Source organism: Vipera berus (genome assembly GCF_964194415.1).
Source record: "Vipera berus genome assembly, chromosome: 1".
Classification (NCBI taxonomy): domain Eukaryota; kingdom Metazoa; phylum Chordata; class Lepidosauria; order Squamata; family Viperidae; genus Vipera; species Vipera berus.
The window spans coordinates 58,373,014-58,394,023 of NC_138202.1; the positions used below are offsets into that span (position 1 = coordinate 58,373,014).

General features: G+C 39.7%; 1 protein-coding gene across 3 annotated transcripts in view; it reads right to left on the reverse strand.

The window, feature by feature from the left end:
• Positions 1-2,872: 2,872 nt before the first annotated feature.
• The window catches only part of AP4S1 (adaptor related protein complex 4 subunit sigma 1), a 30,310-nt gene continuing 12,172 nt past the window's right edge, over positions 2,873-21,010 (reverse strand). For 2 of the 3 annotated variants that reach the window (XM_081313680.1, XM_081313681.1), the window contains exons 2-6: positions 14,737-14,914; positions 13,853-13,939; positions 11,945-12,013; positions 10,101-10,112; positions 2,873-3,228 (exon numbers count right to left, since the gene is read on the reverse strand). In XM_081313680.1, the coding sequence (XP_081169806.1) occupies positions 3,100-3,228; positions 10,101-10,112; positions 11,945-12,013; positions 13,853-13,939; positions 14,737-14,874 (435 nt within the window). In that variant the 5' untranslated portion in view covers positions 14,875-14,914 and the 3' untranslated portion in view covers positions 2,873-3,099. The remainder of the gene's footprint in view (positions 3,229-10,100; positions 10,113-11,944; positions 12,014-13,852; positions 13,940-14,736; positions 14,915-21,010) is intronic. The other variant, XM_081313682.1, reaches the window with a different exon arrangement.

The following is a 21,010-nucleotide window of genomic DNA, read 5'->3' on the forward strand; positions in this document are numbered from 1 at the left end:
GGATAATACACAGCGTTTTATTTTAAAGGTCTGTCTATATCTATCATCTATCTATCTATGCATAATATGTCTGTGTGTATGCATGTATTTGTATTACAGCATTAGCACTTTCACTTTCACTTTTGTTTTTTAACAAATAAATCAAGTTATTCATCTTTTCTATTCAGTCACTACAACTTGTATCTTCTCAACATTTTTGTAATGAGGGGTTTTTTTGTCCCCAAACAGATCCTTTTATCCTTGCTTACCCAGAATTACACCTGTCATTTCAATATATATTCTAGAATTTGAAAATACCCTTTTAAGATTTTTTGCTACCTTGTTTTATACTAAACAAATTAAAAATTTATGTCATCAGCAGATTGAGCTGTTTTGCTCTTCACCCTTCAAACAAGCAAGCACTGGCCCAAATAAAAACACTTGGGGACCTTCTTGGTTAAGTTCTTTCACTTTAAGAAAGAACTACTTTCTATTACACCGGAGTCATTTTCTTGGGTCCTAGAATGTGGTTGAAAAAGGTAGAGTCACATGTCTTTCCAGTGTTTTTGCCTAATTATATTCACTTAATTGACAGAAAAAGGAAAGTACAGCCAAACATTAGAAGAGTCAAATACTTCTTTTTCAGCTAATTATTTTGCTGAATTGTTTCATTTATTAAGTAATTCTATTCTTCCAAAAGGTGCCATGCTTTTATGGATTTAGAGGTTTTGGACAACTGTCACATATACATGCCTTTTTGACAAAAAATATGGAAATAGTAGTTCTGAACCAACTGCTAAAGGAAGTGTATTATAAGGATTCAGCCCTGAGTTTTGAACAGAGGACACTGATCGCTATGGTCAGCAACCCATGAAGGTAATGGTGTTGGATGAAGGTAATGCACATATCCTAGTTCTTTTGGACCTCTCTTTTGGGCCTCAGTGGCTTTTCTGATGGACTAGATCACGGGTCGGCAACCTGTGGCTCCAAAGCCGCATGTGGCTCTTTAAGCCATCTCCTGTGGCTCCCAGTCCTCCTCCACCATTTTGGAAAAAAAGTGGAAGTAAAAAAGTCCCATTGAGAGAATGGGGCAGCGGCGGTTTGGAGAGCTGCACGCGCAGCTCTCCAAACCTCCACCGCCCCGTTTGCAGAACTGCTGCCTTTGTCCATGTTTGACGAAGGCAGCAGCTCTCCAAACGGGGTGGTGGAGGTTTGGAGAGCGGCGGGTTGAAGAGCTGCGTGCGCAGCTCTCCAAACCTCCATCGCCTCGTTTGGAGAGTTGCTGCCTTTGTCCCATGTTTGACAAGGCAGCAGCTCTCCAAACGGGCGGCGGCGGTTTGGAGAGCTGCACAGGCAGCTCCGCCGCCACCTCTGCAAGCCACTGAGAGAATGGGGCGGTGGAGCGCTCCACCGAGAGAATGGGGCAGTGGAGGCTTGCCGCCCATCCTCTCGGTGGAGACTTCTTTCGGGGGATCCAGCCTCTGCCGCCCCCTTCTCTCAGCTACCCAGCTGAGAGAAGGGGGTGACAGAGGGTGGATCCCCTGAAAGAAGTCTCTGCCGAGAGAAGGGCAGTGGAGCATTCCGCCGAGAGAATGGGGCGGTGGAGGCTTGCCGCCCATTCTCTCGGCGGAGACTTCTTTCGGGGGATCCAGTCTCTGTCACCCCCTTCTCTCAGCTGGGCTCTGCCGAGACGAGAGAATGGGGTGGCAAGCCGCCGAGAGAATGGGGCGGAGGAGGCTTGCCGCCTATTCTCTCGGTGGAGACTTCTTTCGGGGGATCCAGCCTCTGCCGCCCCCTTCTTTCATGCACACTCTTTTTTCCGGTTCCCAGTTTTTTCTTTTTTGAGGGAACCGGTTCCGAGTGGCTCTTTCACTGTTTCAGCTTGCCGACCCCTGGACTAGATGCTTGGGTTGAAGAATAGGGGCACTGTTTTAAGTGGTTTCATTCTTTTCTTCTAAGCCAATTCCAATCAGTGGTGCTCTCTTGTAGAGTGCTGGTCTTTCCTCCATTACTTAATAGCTTATGAAGCCATTGGGAGAACTCATCTGGAAACAACTGCTCATCAGAACGCCAAGCCCCACTAGAGCTGCTGTCAATATCTTGTCCCAAAGCCTGGAAACTTAGGATTTGGTTAGGAAAAAGGCGGCTTGAACTGAATGCTTCTAAAACAGCTATTGTGCGTACATCAAGGTTCCCCTGTCCTCAGTATTGTTTCTGGACTGGGTTGCACTGTCCCTGAAGGAGCAGGTCCTGAACCTGGATGTCCTCCTGGCCTCAAGGCTCCTGCTGGATCAGCAGATAAAAACTATGGCTAGGGTGGACTTTGCTCACTTGTCTTAGGGCAGCAGGATGTAAATGGTGGTTTATGACTCATCATCATGCACATAGATTACTACTGCAAGGTGTCCTCCATGGGCCTGGTTTTAAAGATCACTGGAAGTGTCGGTGCAAAATGCAGTAGCCTCAATGCTTGCTGATGGTCCTGTATCACCTATTTTGCTGGCAATACCATGTCCTGTTTTAAACTATGAAGCTCTTTGTGGAGTGGCACTGGGCTATCTTCAGGATCTCCTCTCTCCACTGAGTTTGGCCAACCTCTTTAAGAAGCAGATGATCGTCCCCCATTTTTGGGAGAACGAAGAGGTCAGTCTGAAGCGGCCTCCTGCAGGAGGTATGTTTGGCCCCAACTTCAGTCACATTCCAGAACTCTTGAAAACAGATTTCCTGGAGGCAGTTTGTGAGCCGATGCCAGATGCTATTTGGAATATATGTTTTTTTGTTGTTTTATCAAAATTTATATTTTCAATTTTTATTGTTCTTTTATGTTGCAAGTCACCAAGAATCTGTTTTTGATTGTGACAAGTTAAATGATCAATAAATAAAGACTCACACATGTAAAGATTAATTTAATTCCTCAAGCAGATTACAAACTTCAAAAACATTTGGCATAGTAGTAAAAACTGTAATTTTACAGGAAGGTGCTGAGAGCTAAACATTCACTTAAGTAATCTTTTAGCTTCAAAACAATTATTCATAATTTGCCAAAAACCTCAAAAACAATCCTTTTTATTTGAAGAATATTTTCAAATATGTACAATATTATTTTCTGGCTTGTTTCTTCTAGGTTTCTGCCATTTTATCAAGAACCAAAAGAGGTGCAAGAATTCTGGTTTTGTTGGTTTCTGCAATGCAACCATTTAGAACCATTTCATCCAAAATTATATGCACTCTGTCTAATTTGAACATGATCTGTATTCATATATCAAGTTAAGGTTTTGTGTTACTCCTTCAAGCAAAAAGTATGAACTAAATTGCAAAATACCATATTCATCAGTGCATTTATTTCATGTTTGGACAACTTAATTTAACTTTCTAATAAGATATTTCAATAGCTATGCCAAATTTATGACACCATGATTTATATTTCAATTTGAAATTTCCAATTATAACTGAGTAAATGAATGAAAAGAGACTTAGAAACATGAAATAGTAAAAGCAGACATTTGAAATGTCACTACTGCAGACCTGAGACTCAGAAACACTTGATTTCATTTTTACAAAATCTAATGCAAAGGAGTCATTATAAAATAACATTTAAATCTTTAAATTATCCTAGCATATATTATTTTTGTAATAATAATAGTGAGATGGCCATGTTGGTGTTCAGAAATCTAACGTGTGCTTGTTCCCATTTTTTCTTTCAAACTGATATATTTTTAAAATATTTAGTATGCATTATAATTTGCAATGTATGGCAGTGAAAGTTGGACCGTAAGAAAGGCTGAGCGCCAAAGAATTGAGGCCTTTGAACTGTGGTGCTGGAGAAGACTCCTGCGAGTCCCTTGGACCGCAAGGCGATCAAACCGGTCAGTCCTAGAGGAGATCAATCCTGACTGCTCTTTAGAAGGCCAGATCCTGAAGCTAAAACTCAAGTACTTTGGCCACCTAATGAGAAGGAAGGACTCACTGGAGAAGAGCCTAATGCTGGGAAAGATCGAGGGCAATAGAAGAAGGGGACGACAGAGAATGAGGTGGCTGGATGGAGTCACTGAAGCAGTAGGCGTGAGCTTAAATGGACTCCAGAAGATGGTAGAGGACAGGAAGGCCTGGAGGAATGTTGTCCATAGGGTCGCGATGGGTCGGACACGACTTCGCAGCTAACAACAACAATGCATTATAATATTCAGTATCTGATCTTCATAACAGTAAGAAATAAGTGATAACAGCTTCTTTGGTTCTTTTAAATATTTAATTTATCATCAATGTGCTTCAACCTAAAACATATTTTATCAAGGGAGGTGATGTGTGATGTTACATCAGCTAGCTACTATCTTCTACAATAATCTCTACATTACAAACTTAAATTTTATTCTGAATGAATTCCCATGGCTTTTCTCCAACAATCCTGAGAAATTATAATTTGAAAGAAATACTCAACATTCTTTAATATTTGGCCCCTGTCTTTTCTTGAACAGCAGCTTTCAGGGCTCTCTCTCTTGAGATTGGACTAAAGCAATTTGATGACAAGTATAAATGAGATGGCTTCCGTATCGAAAACATTGTCTTAATTATGTACCTAATTATGCATGCATTCTATTAAGAGTCAAACATTCTTGACTTTCAAGTCTTGAGTTGTATTATGAAAACTGCACAATTGGTTTAGAAAGGAGAGTTTTGTATCTCTATTTAAAACTAGTGAATGAGTTTATTTAATGTATTGTGTGGGCATAGAATGCTGTTTGTCATAAAGAGCTAATTACACAAATAATTCAGGTATTTCAATACTGCTAATTCAGCTGTCAGAAGTCTAATAAATGCTACCATTTCCTGGGGGGAGGGGGGGCGGTGTAGGAAACTAGAAGGATCATTTGATACGTCTCCAATACATGATAAAGCTTTAGGATTTGATGTGGTATATATAGTATATTCTATTTTACAGTTCAAAGTTTGAAAAAGCATCTGGAGAGGTAGCTGGAAGCTGATATGAAGGAAACCCTAAGAGGTTTCCTCATCATACCACCATGATGTGAGCTAACCACACCCTGCTAAGCAGCATTCCACAACTTCATTCCACCAGCAAGTATTTCATCTGCTCTTGACAACCAAGTGGCTATAACTTCCTCTTCATTCTCTCAGTCTACTTTTGCTCATCTTGTTCTAAGTAAACACTACAGCAACTAACTGGCTTTTTTATTTTTATTTATTTATTCAGTTGCTGCGCACATTCTCCTTAAGAATATGTGTTTAAAAGATTATTGTTTTGCCCCATTTTACTTAACAATGAAATTAAAATTAGCATTTTTCTAGTAAAAAGAGATTGGCATCAATTTCATCAGGGACGTGTATTTAATGGATAGGAACTGGCTTCAATAATAATACATACTACTTTATATAAAATGTTGAGAACTGAAATATATTACTATTCTTCACTATTATAATGGGACTCAGCATGATAACACAAATCATTGCCATGAGTGTATGGTTGATCTAAAATTGTGTTCAGGTCTGTATCTAAATGATGTGATCTGAAAGGAACCCTGTTAAGAACTTTTCAAGTGTGCTTTGTCTATATATCAATTTAATACCTCTGATTTTGTGTACCTTGATCTCCTTGTATGTCAGTACAATCAAACAGGCCTTCATCTGACAATGTAACAGTTGGTGCAGTCACCAGAATGGTTATTTCAATCATGAAAGGATGGTTCTTCCTTTAGCAGACATGATTGAAATCTTTGCACTTGAACAAAACATATTATTAGATGCCTACTACGGAGTAGCAAGCTTGGCTTTTGCTACTGATTACTTTGTGTATCTGCTTCTCTTACCTATGAGTCATATATATATTTAACTCTAACCCAATTCTTCCCTTCAAATGCTCTAACAAGCTTTTGTGCAATGTGCGGGTGACATGTTTATTGCAAGTAAACAGTGTATAGTTGCTCAGAAATCAGCTCTATTACGTTCACTAGGTTTCAGTTCAGCTGTCTAGGTACAGAATTGCACTGTAGTAAACAGCTCACAATCACAAAATCAAGATATTTAGGTTTCATTTTCAAAAAGAAATGTTTTTTCCGCAAGCTTTTAATTCATTTCAGATATGAATTTGCTGTAGCAGAATAGTAATTTAAACTATAGAAATTTAGGTTATGCTTAACTACCTTCCTCCAAGTCATTCCTGCTATATAAAAAATTACGACTTTGAATTGTTCTTATAATTTTTTTGAATAAATATTTCTTTCCTAAATCAGTTTCCCCCCTGCATTATTCCAAAGAATTTTATTCCAACATTTTCAGGCACAAAGCGGTGAGCTTGTCAAATATTAATGTAATAAAGAATTCTTAATTCCATTCTATGGAGAAAAAAAGGTTATATCCCAGCAATTTACCAAGACTTTACATTTTGTTACACTGGAAAGTTTTTTTTAATAAAAGTAAAAATAGTTGCTTCTTCCTTTTCCTAAGATGTTTTCCAACTTTTTGGTTAACCTGTTTTATGCCTTCAAATCAGTCTTGACTCCTGGTGGCTGCTTGGACAAATCCCTGCAAATTTCTTGGCAAGTTTTTTTAGAGGGGGTTTGCCCATAACTTCCTCCTAAGTTTAAAAGAAAAGTGACTGACCCAATATCACCCAGCTAGTTTCATGCCTAAGGCAGGAATTGGATTCTCTGTCTCCTGGTTTCTAGTCTGGGTTTTAATCATCACATCAAATTACCCTGGAATCCCCTGGTAAGTTTTCAAACCAAGTACAAACCTGGAATAATCCTGTTATGCTTTCAGGGCATGCCACTATTTCCACCTACAGAGATAAAGCCTGATTCCTAATAAACTCCCCTATTAAAAAATCCTGCAGGCCTGAAGGTTGCATAATTTCATTACCCAAAATCAACCATTCAAAAAGCTAATTGTTCAAATTAAATTACTATGCATGCTCTTGTCCTTTCCCCCCCCCCCAAAAAAAAAAAGTTTGCAGTAAGCTCTATTGTTAAGTGTGCTGCATGGAGATTTTGTATTGTGCTATACAAGTTTTTTTTTAGTTATAAAGTATTTATGTGATGCTAGTACTGGTATTTACAGAGTAGAGGCATGTCAATGACCAGGATGGAACACTATGTAATCAGGTTTTGGAAGGAATAAGGTGCAATGGAAGAGACAGCAAGTGGCAGTGAGAAGGAGGGCATAGAAAGAATGATGGGCAAAGGAGATGACAGGATGATCTGAACAAACTAGAAAAGTATCTTCTGAGAAGGACAGTAAAGAAGTCTTCCTGGTTGTCTGATCTGTCACATGGGAAGCTGAGTTTGCCAGGGCCATGAATCATCTGTGTCTTGGTTCCTATTACAGTTTATGGACAGGAAAATGGAGAAAACTGGAAGCTTTCAGAAGAGTAGCACCTGTGTGGAGATCCCAAGAAATAGGTTCCAGAGGAACTGCAATAAAACAGAAATCCACTGGAATCAGTCTGAAGTTGATGGCAAATGAAAGATTCTGACAGTTAGTATGGAAAATTGGCTACAAACATTGAGAAAGGTTGTGGGAAAGGTGAAAGAACTGATTTTTGGAAGGACAGGGCTCACAGATGAAGACTGATGAGTTAAGGAATTTTGCGCTGTCAAGTTGGTGTGCAGATGTGTGGAATGGATGAGAAAATGGGATTCTGATTCCTGATTGCTACTTGTCCACCTTTATTTGTGAATGAGAATGTGATAGGTTGGCTGCTTCATTTGGAACTAGGTCAGTAGGGGCAACGGAACCTTCCTGTATGGGGAAACAAGTTCCCACCCAAGGAGGGAATGATAGAAGGCGCCAAGCTGGCTATGACATGACAAGAGAAATGTGCAATTTTATTTCAGTCCCAGCTTTAGGTATCTCTGTTTCCTCATGGTGATTTGCTTGACTGATCACCTTGGCCACCTGATAAAATGCTCACAAGGTAGTTGCTACTTGTGCTGAATCTTGCCAGATGACAATTTGGGGACAATTTGAGCTCGTGGAGCTCTCTGCGGCTCCTCTATCATGGTTAGATCATGCCCTGGTAACAAAGAGATAGCACCTAAGGAACACTCAGAGAAAAGAGGGAGGAGCCTGTAACTGGGTAACCGGCAGAGAAAGAATTTTAGAAAGGATCTGCCATAACTAATCAGAAATAAAAAGAGATGACAAGAGATTTGTACTTTCAGATTGGCAAGATTCTGTTAAAGTAGCCTTACAATACTGTAGAATTAGCTCATCTTGTTGTGATTCCTGTCTAGTCTACATGGGACATTGACATATGCCAGATTTAATGTAGGACCTGTGAAGATGCTTGGGGAACAATTTTGCCCTGATATCTGGGAAAGGTTTAAATGTTAAGCAATAACATTTGATGTTAGCAAGCATTTGCCGGTGTATTAGGCTAAAAAAGGACTTTTAAGGTAAACAATGCCTCAGAGTCACTTGAAAAGCCCATACGTCGGAAACTTGACATTAAACCTGTGCCTGAAGAAGTGGACAAGGTCCTTATAACTGTAAGCCTGATCATCTGCTCATTAGATCCATGCCCCTCCTGAGTAGCAAAGGTTGCCAAGAGGGAGATGTATGTGTGGGTTCTACTGGAGGTGAATTCAATCTTGAGAGAACTCCCAGATCTATCAATTGAATTGTCAATGAAAAAAGGCATAGTATTTCTATGCAAACTCCACTTATGTTATCCCAGTTCCTTTAATTTCAGTGTTGAAATTTAGGGGCAAGGTTTATCATTTGGCTCATGTTGCAAAAAATAGCAATCACACATTAAGAGACCTTCCAAAATGCATTGCAAATCATCTGGAGATTTATGTTTACATTCAGATTCATCTTTCTTCAATCCCTGGTGAATATTTTAGAATATGAGAACTAGTCATCATGCAAATACTGTAATTATTTTATTATTACCATTTAAGAAAGTGTCCACTATGCTTTTTTGGTCCTTCAGAATTAAAATAATGAAAAGGCAGAAGAAATAACAAGGTTAAACAACAAAGGCAATTTCTCAAAATGCAGCACACAAAGGATTTTAAACAACTGGGTTAGTTTAAAAATCAGCACAGCATGACAATATTAAAGGCATGGTAGAAAAGAAACCTTTCCTGCTCTTTAAACTCAAGGAATGGAGACAAATAAATCTCTTTTAGGGGCAAGTTCAACTGGAATAACTTTCTAAAGGTGGGAACTAGCTCCAAGCCCCGGAAAAAAACACTCCTTCATAGGAATAAGTACCACACACAATCAAATGTGCGTATGTTGTCTTCTCCCAGATTTATTTGCTCACAAGTTGATATCTAATTATTGGGTTCTTCATATTGTCTAGCTCAGTCACTGTAATCATGTTGGTTTTTTCACACACCCATGTACTGATCACCTAGCCTAATAACAAAATATCTGCAGGAAAACCATCAAGCTCAGAGAACATCAAGAACCCAACAGTTCAACACTGAGTGACATATATTCTCTAGAAAGTATATGTTCTCTTGAGATCTAGATATTGGGCACTATTCTGAGTCCCCCAGTCCTCCATGATGGGTATCTAGTGTCGCATAAAGATATAGCATTTTAAGTGGTGATGTTCGACCTGTGAGCAGGCTTCCAAGGAACATATTAGAAGGAAGAGTTCACATGATGTTCACTTGCTATCATTTTGGTACCATCCTTATTTTCCTAGTTTTATTTAACATTGTTAACTTTTAAAACTTAAATTGACAATAGCCTTCATTAACTAGAGTTTATACAGTAGTGTGCTGATTTTCTATTGCTTTTTTATGCTTTGTACTTCATACATTTTTATGTATTACTCCCAAAATTCAAGTTTGGAGTTTGTAGATTTCAAGCTAATTCCTAAAATGGTTAATGCTCAGTTGGTTAAAAAGTTGGTCAAAAAGAAGGGATAAAGCATCAATATCCCAATATCTATAATCATACCACCTTTCTTTTGTGTAAAATCTTTGTGACCTTTACCAAGTTACCCCAATTTTAACACTCGCTTATTTTATATTCTGGTGCAATATGATATAGCTTTAATTCAGCTGTTTGCCAAGTTGTGTGCTATAGGCAAGGAAGAGCAAGAACATAAAAAAGAATAAATAGATTGGTGGAATAAAAAAGGATACATCTAATTCACTCTGGAAAAAATAATAAAAAAAAATTAGCAAGAGGACAGAGCTACTACGGTTTTGCTATTTTTTTTCTAAAATTGATTTGTATATTATTTTGCAAGCATAGGGACTCCTAAATTCCTTCAAAGTTTTCAATCTAGCAGAAACTCTTTTTCAAGAAAAATAAATGTGACATTTTTTATCATTTTTTTCTGCTACCACTTCCAGTGACCCCAAAAGCTCACCTCTTGTCATTTCTTCCAATGGAATGAAACAGTTATTTTTATTATTCAAGTAAAAGATGAATCTCAGAATGCTGACTATGTTTAAACCCAGAGGGCATAACTGATCCCAAAGGCAAGGTATACTCTTTCCCCAACTTAACTGCAACTGATTTTTAAGGATAAGTGGATAATGAGGAAGACGATGGATGCAAGAGGAAAATCGAATTCTAAAAGAAAAAGTGGATGGGACTTAAGGAAATGTCTATGGAGATTCTCAGTCATCTGGGTCATAGTTATCCTAAAGGTGCTTTTTCAAGAGGCAACTGGGCTTTCTTGTTTTTCTTTACAGACGTTTTGCTTCTCATCCAAGAAGCTTCTTGGATGAGAAGCGAAACGTCTTCAAAGAAAAACAAGAAAGTCCAGTTGCCTCGTGCAAAAGCATCTTTGGGATGACTTAAGGAAATGGTGAGTTTTACTCCTAAGTTCTGCTTTGAACACATTCATTTTCCATTTGCCTAATTGTGAAAATTCTACAACTCCAAATGGTTACTTTCTAAATCAAATAATGTTGTACCTCTATCACAGCATTAGAAAGAACTCAGAAGCTAATGTCTTTTTAAGTTTATATTTGTTAATGTGTTCTGCAGAGGTGAGCTCATAAAAACAACATTACATTTTGCCCATGTCAGTCTACATGTCAAAGATTATTATGTGCAAAATGCATTACATAAAGTCAGCAGTCATATTAGGAAGTACCTTATACACTTACAGTAATTTGAAAATCTGCAAATTTCATTCAAAATCTTCCCCTACTATTATATACTTTGTGTTTATAGATCATTTAGCAGAGAATAGATAATCCACAGTGTGTTCTCTTAAAAATACTACAATCACATGTAATAGCAATCTATAGGAATTGGTCTTGCCTCCCAGTTTGTTAAACTCAGAACGGATAAAAAGTTGGATAGACTATATTTCACAGAGTCTGTTTCAGTGCTTCTCAAACTTGGCAGCTAAGTGGACTTCAACTCCCTGAATTTCCTAGCCAGTATACCACTTCTGAAGGGACGCGGTGGCTCAGTGGGTTAGGACGCTGTGCTGTCGATCAGAAGGTCGGCAGTTTGGCAGGTTGAATCCCGAGTGCTGCGTAACCCAAATCCTCACTTTTATGAAATCGTAAACCTGATACTATTAATTAATCGGCCAATAAATTCATAGAAATGTTAACATGGAAAAGCTTTTAGTATCCCTAAGAATGTCCTAACATTATTTTTGATTACTTAAAGCATTAAGGTAATGCATTAAACATTAGTTAAGGTATTGGGCATTTTTATGCATTATGCATAAAAATTGAGCATTCTCCAAAAGTGAATCATGGAAAAAATCTTGCTTGGATGGCAATTGAGGCATACACACTGCACAGCTGATAGAGCATGCTCATGTTTTGTAGGTCATGATCTAATGATGAAGGCTGGACAGCCGAGTGGTAGTGTGCACTATGCATAACCTAAACCTTTCTATATTCATGACTGTTCCCATGTATTTCATTGGTATTATGCCCTATGCACAGAAATACTACCTGGCTTTCAAGCTGACTGTTCACAGTACAATTACATCTGCTAAATTCATACTTACCACTCTGCTGAAATACTTGTCCAAAACCTCAACAAAATTATGAATCAGTTCAAATACAGCCATCTCATTCTGAAATTAAGTTCAAAATACACTTTAATAGGTTTTCTTTGTTTGGAATAGCTTACTGTACCAATGTAATATAGTAATTATAAATGAGAAGCTTTGCCCATCTTAGATACTGGCTGTGCATCAACTGCCTCTCCTGAATGAAATTCCCCAGTGGTCAAAAGAAAAAAGTGCCCCAATTCTCCCTTAAATTATGCATCTGCTGCACTAGCAAAATTAAGTAAAATGATATACTGTGTAAGTGGAGCACCAGGCTGTCCACACTCCACTGAATTTCACCACAGAGAACACTGTGAGCAACTTGATTACACCCTATACATTGACACTGACATTAATGTTTTAGTTCATGATTCCTGTTTCTAGCCTTGGGTTTTTCTCAAAGATTTTCCTTATTATAAATACTTTTTATTTTACTCAGGATTCATCTATATATTTATACAATAATGGCAACAACACATTTCAGATGCATGTACAGTAAAAACAATATCTGGGAAAGAAGAGGTAGACTATTTTCACGAGGGCCTGAAAATATAGAAAAATTGATCTGCTAACAGAAATGAGAGCCAATCAAACCAATAAAAGGTGATGTAAGGCTGCTACAACTCTCAGAAGCTAGCTCGTGTGTCATATGAATTCATAGCATTCAGTTTAGATATCTAGCTAAATCTATCATTATCATTACAAAAACTCATGCCAGCCTTTTGATCTTTAGTGTACCATTTCAGCTTCCTTCTTCTGGGAGAAGCATGTGGTAGTGGCTGTTTGTTCCTCTTTTTTAAACTGCCAGAGGGGGTGTGTTCTGTGGGTGGAGGTGTGCTCTGATTGGGTGGGGGATTAAGTGTGTTCTGATTGGGTGGGAGTGTGTTTTGAATGGTGGGTGTGTTCTGATTGGGTGGGGGTGTGTTTTGAGTGGATGGGCTGGTCTCAGCTGTCAGCCTTAGACCTGAGCTGTTGAGTTGTGCTGCTTTTGTTCGGCTTCGTGTTTGTGGTGGTGCTATGTTTTTATAGTGGGTGTCTGTTTGCTTATTGTGTGGTTTGGAGGGGTTTAAAGTGGCTGATGTTGCAGCTGTAGTTAGGTTTCTGTTTTATGGTTGTGCGTCGTTATCATTGTGGGTTCGGATTTGCTTTTTGAATGGTTGTGTGGTGGTGGTGTCATGAGATGTTATCATGAGTTTGGGTCTCATTTGGGTCTCTTCAAAACACACTCCCACCCAATCAGAACACACTTAATCCCCCACCCAATCAGAGCACACCTCCACCCACAGAACACACCCCCTCTGGCAGTTTAAAAAAGAGGAACAAACAGCCACTACCACATGCTTCTCCCAGAAGAAAGAAGCTGAAGCCACCAGCCTGAGGATGACGGATGGGATTCCGTCGAAACGTTGCTCCTACACCTTCAACTCTACGCGGGAAAAAACCCGAATGACCAAAGATCCACATACAAACACCCGCGAAAACCTCAGAAAATATGTGTGTGTGTGTGTGTGTGTGTGTGTGTGTGTATGTGTGTGTGTGTATGTGTGTGTGTGTATGTATGTGTATATATATATATATATATATATATATATATATATATATATATATATATATATATATATAAAAGGCCAAAATATTTCTATTTCATTCCTCTGATGATGTCATAGCATTGCTACCACATCCTTGTGTTCCTTGGGGGCCAGCTCCTAAAGTTGTCTGCCCAGAATTTATGTAGTGAACAGCAGCAGAAGCAGCATTGGATGACATATCAACGTGACAAAGAAGTATCAACAAGTATTTTTTGATGTAAAAAGGGTCTTCAGGATATAACTATATTTATAGATTAAAGAAGTTAAAACATACCTCTGTTTCATTGATTCCAACTACTATGAAAAGCGCAGCATACTGTCTATAGACCAACTTAAAATCTTTATACTCAAGAAAGGAGCACTAAAGGGAAACAGATAGTAAAAGATGTAAATTGATATAAAATACTTAGATTTGTAGATATGTATTAACAATAATTTGTCCATTTTTTATTTTATCACAAGACTATATCATTGCACAACATGCCAATATAAAATCAAATGAAGTGCAGAATTATTCAATGTGATGAGTGAAGTCAGTCACCCTTAGAGTCAAATCATATATCATAGGTCATACTTTGTATTCATACTTGAGTATAGAAAAATGCTGAAAAAACGGTGCAATGTAGTTCAATAAGACTGTTGCATTGTTCCTCTCCTGCATTATGTCAGTAAAAAAGAAACACTCACATTCCTTATATAAATATGAACAAATCGTTGATCACTGCTCTGTCAAATTTAATAAAATAATTAAAATTCAAAAGACATACAAATTTCTGAATCATTTAATAACAATTATTTTTATCTGTGTCTAAATAGATCATTCAATCATATTTTGTGCATGCCTCTTAGACATAAATCAGGAATAATCTGATCATGGCTTGTGCTCTGGTCTAAATATCTTCACAAGGTATATAGCATATTATTGAATGGTTTCTGATTTTCCTAACTAATTGTTGTGTTTTACACATTTCTATGTATAAATAAAGCCAACCAGCCATAGATCTGGCAGAATTACATGAAGTTTGGTCTTCAAGCATCTGATAAAGACAATGAAAAATACATAAAAAATTCTGACACCATAAAAACTACATTAACATTTATAATATTTCGAAACTCTAGTCCAATTCATCAGATGCATAAAATGTCATAGTTACATACTTGCTCCTTTGTACGAGAAAGGCACTGCTTGATTACTTCAGCTTCCAGAACTGTCCGTTTATGAAGGTCCATGTATTCATAATAGCGGGAAAGCCTTGTTTGGCCTTGTTTATTCACCATCAGGAAAAATTTGATCATGGCTTGTGCTTCGGTCTAAATAACTTCACAAGGCAAAATGCTTGAAAGAGAAATCAGAAATTCAGATTTATCAGCACTGTCAGAAATGAACTGAATGAATGTATTAAGAGCAAACAATGAATTGGGAACAAAATTTTACAGTCTGTAGACTACAGTAAGGGCCAAGTAATTAGGTTGTGGAAGCTGCACAAAGTACTCCAAGCTAGTAGAAGCCATGTGAAGACCTAGAAAAACTGGAGTTTTAGATAAGCCAGGTTCAAATAACATTACCTCTTAAATAAATGACTAGCAAATTAATTATAACAGATATTTTCCAACATGGAGCCTTTTTCCTTCAGTGGATTTCTAGCAGAGATATAGCTATCAAGCTCAGGGAAGAAATTACATCATCAAAATTACTATGAAAGAATAGTATTTTGCAGAAAATGGAAGGAGTAGAAATAAGAATTATGAGAAACAATTTTATTAAAGATTGCAATCAGAAAAAGTAAAAACTAATGCAAACCACAAAAAATATTAAAAGAAAAAATAAAAGTGTGTAAAAGAAAAAAGAAAAGAAAAAATTATATAAAGAAGCAACTTTCCTTTTCATCATGTATAAACAATTTTAGTAAGTTATCACTATCTGTTTAAATACAACAAATGTTCTCTTCTTCCCCTATCTCATGTCGTAACTATAAGCAAAATCCAAACTCTGTATCACTTATTTCTTAACAGCAAAAGTCCATTAAGGGTTATAGATATACTTCATACCTCTTTTAAACTTGATCAAATAAGTCAACCCTATATTCCTTTCCTGAATTTTTAACAATCTTAGTTTTTTATCCTTCAAATAATCTCCTATAACTTGATTTGTTTTTATTTTTTTTGTCCCTTCTCAGAGAATCCTTCAAAACTTTAACAGATCTCTTTTGTACATCCAATGAAAACAGTTATCCAAATCACTTTTCTAATTTGATATAATTTGAAGTATTACAACACCAGCCAGTTTAATTTGTAAGTCGAGCATGTTATCTTTTTTCATATTGTTCATGTAACTTCTCATATTTAAATACACATTCAAATCAATTTCAGTATAGCTTGACTGTGTTCCATGACATCATTAACACACCAATTATCTATGGTGTTAGATATTCTTAAAATTAATTTCTGAATTCATTATTCAAAAATATCCTTTAAAGCAGCCAGTGTTAAGGAATCGTACTACATTCTTTGTTAACAAGTCCAATTGAAATATTCCTCTTTAATTGTAATCTTTAATTTCTTCTAGTTTCCTCTAGTGCCCAACCTTCAAAGTCCTGTTCTATCATTTTTTCCCCAAAGAACCCAGGATTGACAGTTTCTACAAGAAGGATTTTTATAATTAATTTCAATTTTTTTATTTCAAATCCAACTGGACCTTTAGTCTATTTTTAACCTTTAAGAATCAATGTTCTAAACTCTTTCTTGCTATTTATTAAAGTCATATTTAAAACTTTTTTCACTAAGGAGAAGGAAACATATCCAGTGAATATAATAAAAACTTTTCATTATGAAAGTTCTTAATATTTCAAAAGTAGGGCAGAACAATCCCAAAGATGATTAAGAAATGGAGCTCAATCAAGTTTTTTGTCTCTAAAGGTTGCATTACAACTGTGAGCTTAGATTAAATCTCTTACTTCCCAGCCGTTCAACTCATAAGCTGACTACAAAACCCAGGTTCCTACAGTCTACTTATGATGAATTGCTGACCAGAATATATTCAGGCAATCTCAGAACCTCTCCTTTCTCCAGAGATTTCTCCAGCCAGGATCTTGCATATGGCCCCCGATCTCTATCATGACTGCTGTCCCACTTTGGCAGGGATCTTTAGGTCACCACAGTTTCCCTGGAAGGCCTCTCCTTTATTGCTACCACACTATTTGATTAGCTTAATGGGAGCTTTGGAGAAGTAACTGTCAGTACAACTGATGCACAGGTGGTTGCAAGAGTACAAAGAAATAACCATACATGTTACCTGTTAGTAAAATAAGTTTGTATTTATGACATAATTTTTGACAATTCTATGGCATCTTCCGCAATTTTTTTTGTTCTCTAAATTCATCAATGAGCAAATCCAAATTCAGTTATAGGACTATACCATTTTAATGCCAAAGATGATGAAAAAGGGACAGTACTGAGCTACTGCACAGATAAGTCATTTGAGACTCTGGAATATAAAGTTGTACTAAGATTTAAGATTTAAGATTTATTGAGATTTTTATACCGCCCTTCTCCCAAAGGGACTCAGGGCGGTTCACAGGGCATAAATATAAACAACAGTACAAACATTAAAAGATAATTAAATTAATGCCCAAGTTAAAACCAGAATAATAAAACAAACCTATAAAAAACCCAAGTACCCCCATCAGGCCAGACCCGCTAGTTCAAATAAATGGGTCTTCAACCCGCGACGGAAGGATCGGAGGTCTGATGCCATCCGGAGCTCAACCGGCAGTTGGTTCCATAACGCCGGAGCACCCACAGAGAAGGCCCTCCCCCTGGGGGCCACCAGTCGACATTCCTTGACAGGAGGCACCCTGAGGAGGCCCTCTCTGTGGGCGCGCACAGGGCGGAGGGGAGTCGACGCCGGCAGCAGGTGGTCCTCGAGGTATCGCGGACCCATGCCATGTAGGGACTTAAAGATCATAACCAAAACCTTGAACCTTACCCGGAAGACAACTGGTAACCAATGCAGCTCACGGAGCAAAGGTGTAACATGGGAGTACCGGGAAACTCCCAAGACAACTCTCGCGGCCGCATTCTGTACCAGTTGGAGCCTCCGAGTAGTCTTCAAGGGAAGTCCCATGTAGAGAGCGTTACAGTAGTCTAGGCGAGAGGTCACGAGCGCATGAGTGACCGTACACAAGGCCTCCCGGTCCAGATAGGGCCGCAACTGGCGCACCAGGCGAACCTGGGCAAAAGCCCCCCTAGTCACGGCCACTATGTGATCCTCCAAAGTGAGTCGTGAATCTAGGAGGACTCCCAAGTTGCGAGCCCTATCCACAGGGGGTAAAAGCTCACCCCCCATAGAAAGAGGTGGAACATCCCAGGTGTCTCGGGAAGCCGGAATGTACAGCCACTCAGTCTTGTCAGGGTTGAGTTGAAGTCTGTTCCTCCCCATCCAGACCCGAACCGCCTCCAGGCAACGGGACATCACAGCGAGGGCATCACTGGGGTGGTTTGGGGTCGAAATAAAAAGTTGGGTATCATCAGCATATTGGTGATACCCAACTCCAAAACCACAAATGATCTCACCCAGCGGTTTCATATAGATGTTGAACAGGAGAGGCGAGAGGACCGACCCCTGAGGAACTCCACAAGCGAGAGTCCTAGGGGTCGACCTCTGCCCCCCTGCCAACACCGACTGCGAGCGTCCCAGGAGATAGGAGGAGAACCACTGAAAAACCGTGCCTCCCACTCCCAATCCCCTGAGACGCTGCAGCAGGATACCATGGTCGATGGTATCGAAAGCCGCCGAGAGGTCTAATAGGACTAGGACAGAGGAATACCCCCTATCCCGAGCCCTCCAGAGATCATTCACCAGAGCGACCAATGCCGTCTCCGTGCTGTGCCCGGGCCTGAAACCCGATTGGTAAGGGTCCAGATAATCCGCTTCATCCAGGACCAGAGGGAGCTGATGCGCCACCACACTCTCAACAACCTTCGCAAGAAAGCGAAGGTTGGAGACTGGACGAAAGTTGTTCAATACAGCTGGGTCCAAGGCAGGCTTCTTGAGGAGAGGTCTCACCACCGCCTCCTTCAAGATGGTGGGGAAATAACCCTCACTCAAAGAAGCAGATATAACCGCCTGGAGCCAGCCTCGTGTCCTCTCCCTAGCTGCATAAACCAGCCAAGAAGGGCACGGGTCCAATAAACATGTGGTGGAACTCAGCTTCCCCATAATCCTGTCCACTTCATCAGGGGTCACAGAATCAAACTCCTCCCAGATAACATTGACAAGACCGCCCGTGTCCTGATCGTCAGACTCTGCCCAGCTGGAGTCCAAACCGGTCCGAATCCGAGCGATTTTATCCGACAGATGTTGACCAAACTCCTCGGCACGACCCTGCAAGGGATCCTCCCTCACCTCCTGATTAAGAAGGGAGCGAGTCACCCTAAACAAGGTGGCCGGGCGATTATCTGCGGACGCGATGAGGGTGGAGAAGTAATTACACCTCGCCTCCCTCATCGCAGCGAGATAAGACCTAATGTAGGTTCTTAACCGCAATCGGTCGGGTTCAGATCGGCTGGACCTCCAGCAGCTCTCTAGGCCCCGTTTCCGACGCTTCATCTCCCGGAGCTCCGCGGAGAACCATGGAGCTCGCTGGGATCTGCGCCGGGTCAGGGGCCGCAAGGGTACAACCCGGTCGAGTGCCTCAGTGGCTGCCCTTTCCCAGGCTTCCACTAAGGCATCCGCCGAGCTGTGAGCAATGGAGGCAGGTGGAGACCCCAGCGCCGCTTGGAATCTCTCAGGATCCATTAGGCGTCTGGGGCGGTACCATCTAGTTGGCTCCGTACCTCCACGGCGGGGGGTGGCAAAATGGAAGACCAGCCGCAGGAGGTGATGATCGGTCCATGACAGGGGCATAATAAATGGAAAGCCCCCACCAAGATCATCCAACCACCGTCCAGATAAGAAAATCAGGTCAAGGGTGTGGCCTCCCTCATGAGTTGGCTCAGAAATTACCTGCGTCAGGTCCATGGCCGTCATGGAAGCCATGAACTCCCGAGCAAGCTCAGATGAACCTCCCAGGGATGGTAGGTTGACGTCTCCCAAAACTATAAGTTTGGGGAACTCAACCACCAACCCTGAGAGGACATCGAGCAGCTCGGGCAGGGCTGCCGCTACGCGACTAGGCGAAATGTACACGAGCAGCAAGCCCAACTGCGCCCCAGAGCCAAATCTCATAAAGAGAGACTCACACCCGACTATCTGAGGAACGGTGGTCTCCCGCGGACATAAGGTCTCCCTAACGATCACCACCACACCCCCACCCCTACCCTGAGCTCGAGGCCGGTGTAGCACCCGAAAGCCTGGTGGGCAAAGATCAACCAAAGGGACCCCACCCTCTGGGCCCAACCAAGTCTCCGTGCTGCAAGCCAGGTCCGCATGCTCACCCTCAACTAAATCCCTAATAAGGGGAGCTTTGTTGCTTTCAGAACATTACTGACATGGAGAAAATTTAGGCTAGCTCTTGAAATGACCTGAAAATATCTCTCTAAGTGCCACTTTTATCCAATTTCTACCTTGGAGTAATAGAAGAACCATGCTTTCCCAGGTCTAATTTACTGGGAGCCTTATTTGTTGGAGTCATCACCCAGGTAAGAAAAGGATGACACAACATCAGGTTTCTGACACTAAACTGGAATTAATCATCAGGAGCGTGCAGAATTTGAATCAGGACCCTTACCAGATAAAGAAAAATATATTGCACAAATCAATTAAACACATATTACTGAAAACTAAACATTGTATATAAAACTAAGATTAAAAACAGATTCACAATACAAAACACTAGAATGTTAATTTGCTTTTACCCTGGCTCTGGTAAAAGAAAAATATAAGTTAGTTCTCTCTAATGTTTCTATAAATTGAGCATCTCAATTGAGAATGTATTTTTTCTTGCTGCTATCCATTTTGATTCCTTTGGCAGGTTTATCTGGAGAAGGACTCCAAAGGATAATTTTTTGCTCTTCATGCTTTATCCAGCTTGATTTTAAAACTCGAGTTTTGTACTGGAAAATCGGTTAAGCAAGGGTTAAAGATGTTAGGCAGGGAATAAGATGTATTGTTTACACTGCTGACCACAACCTAAGTAATTTATCATGAGCAATCTCTGGTATGTAAGGAATGAACACTCCAGAACTCAGACTGCCTGACTGGTACAGTCCTATTCTAATCAACATTTAGAGATATTTGAATCAGCCAGTGCAGACCAATGAAAAAAAATGCATTAATCAGCAGCTATAAATAGCTATAATTGATAGTTAATAAGGATCATCAAATCAACTCATGGTGACTTTCTGGATAATTCCTTACCATTTTATTTTAGTTATAACCTCTTCAAACAGTATTCCAGTAATTACTTTCATCCTATCTGACGACCTTATGCAT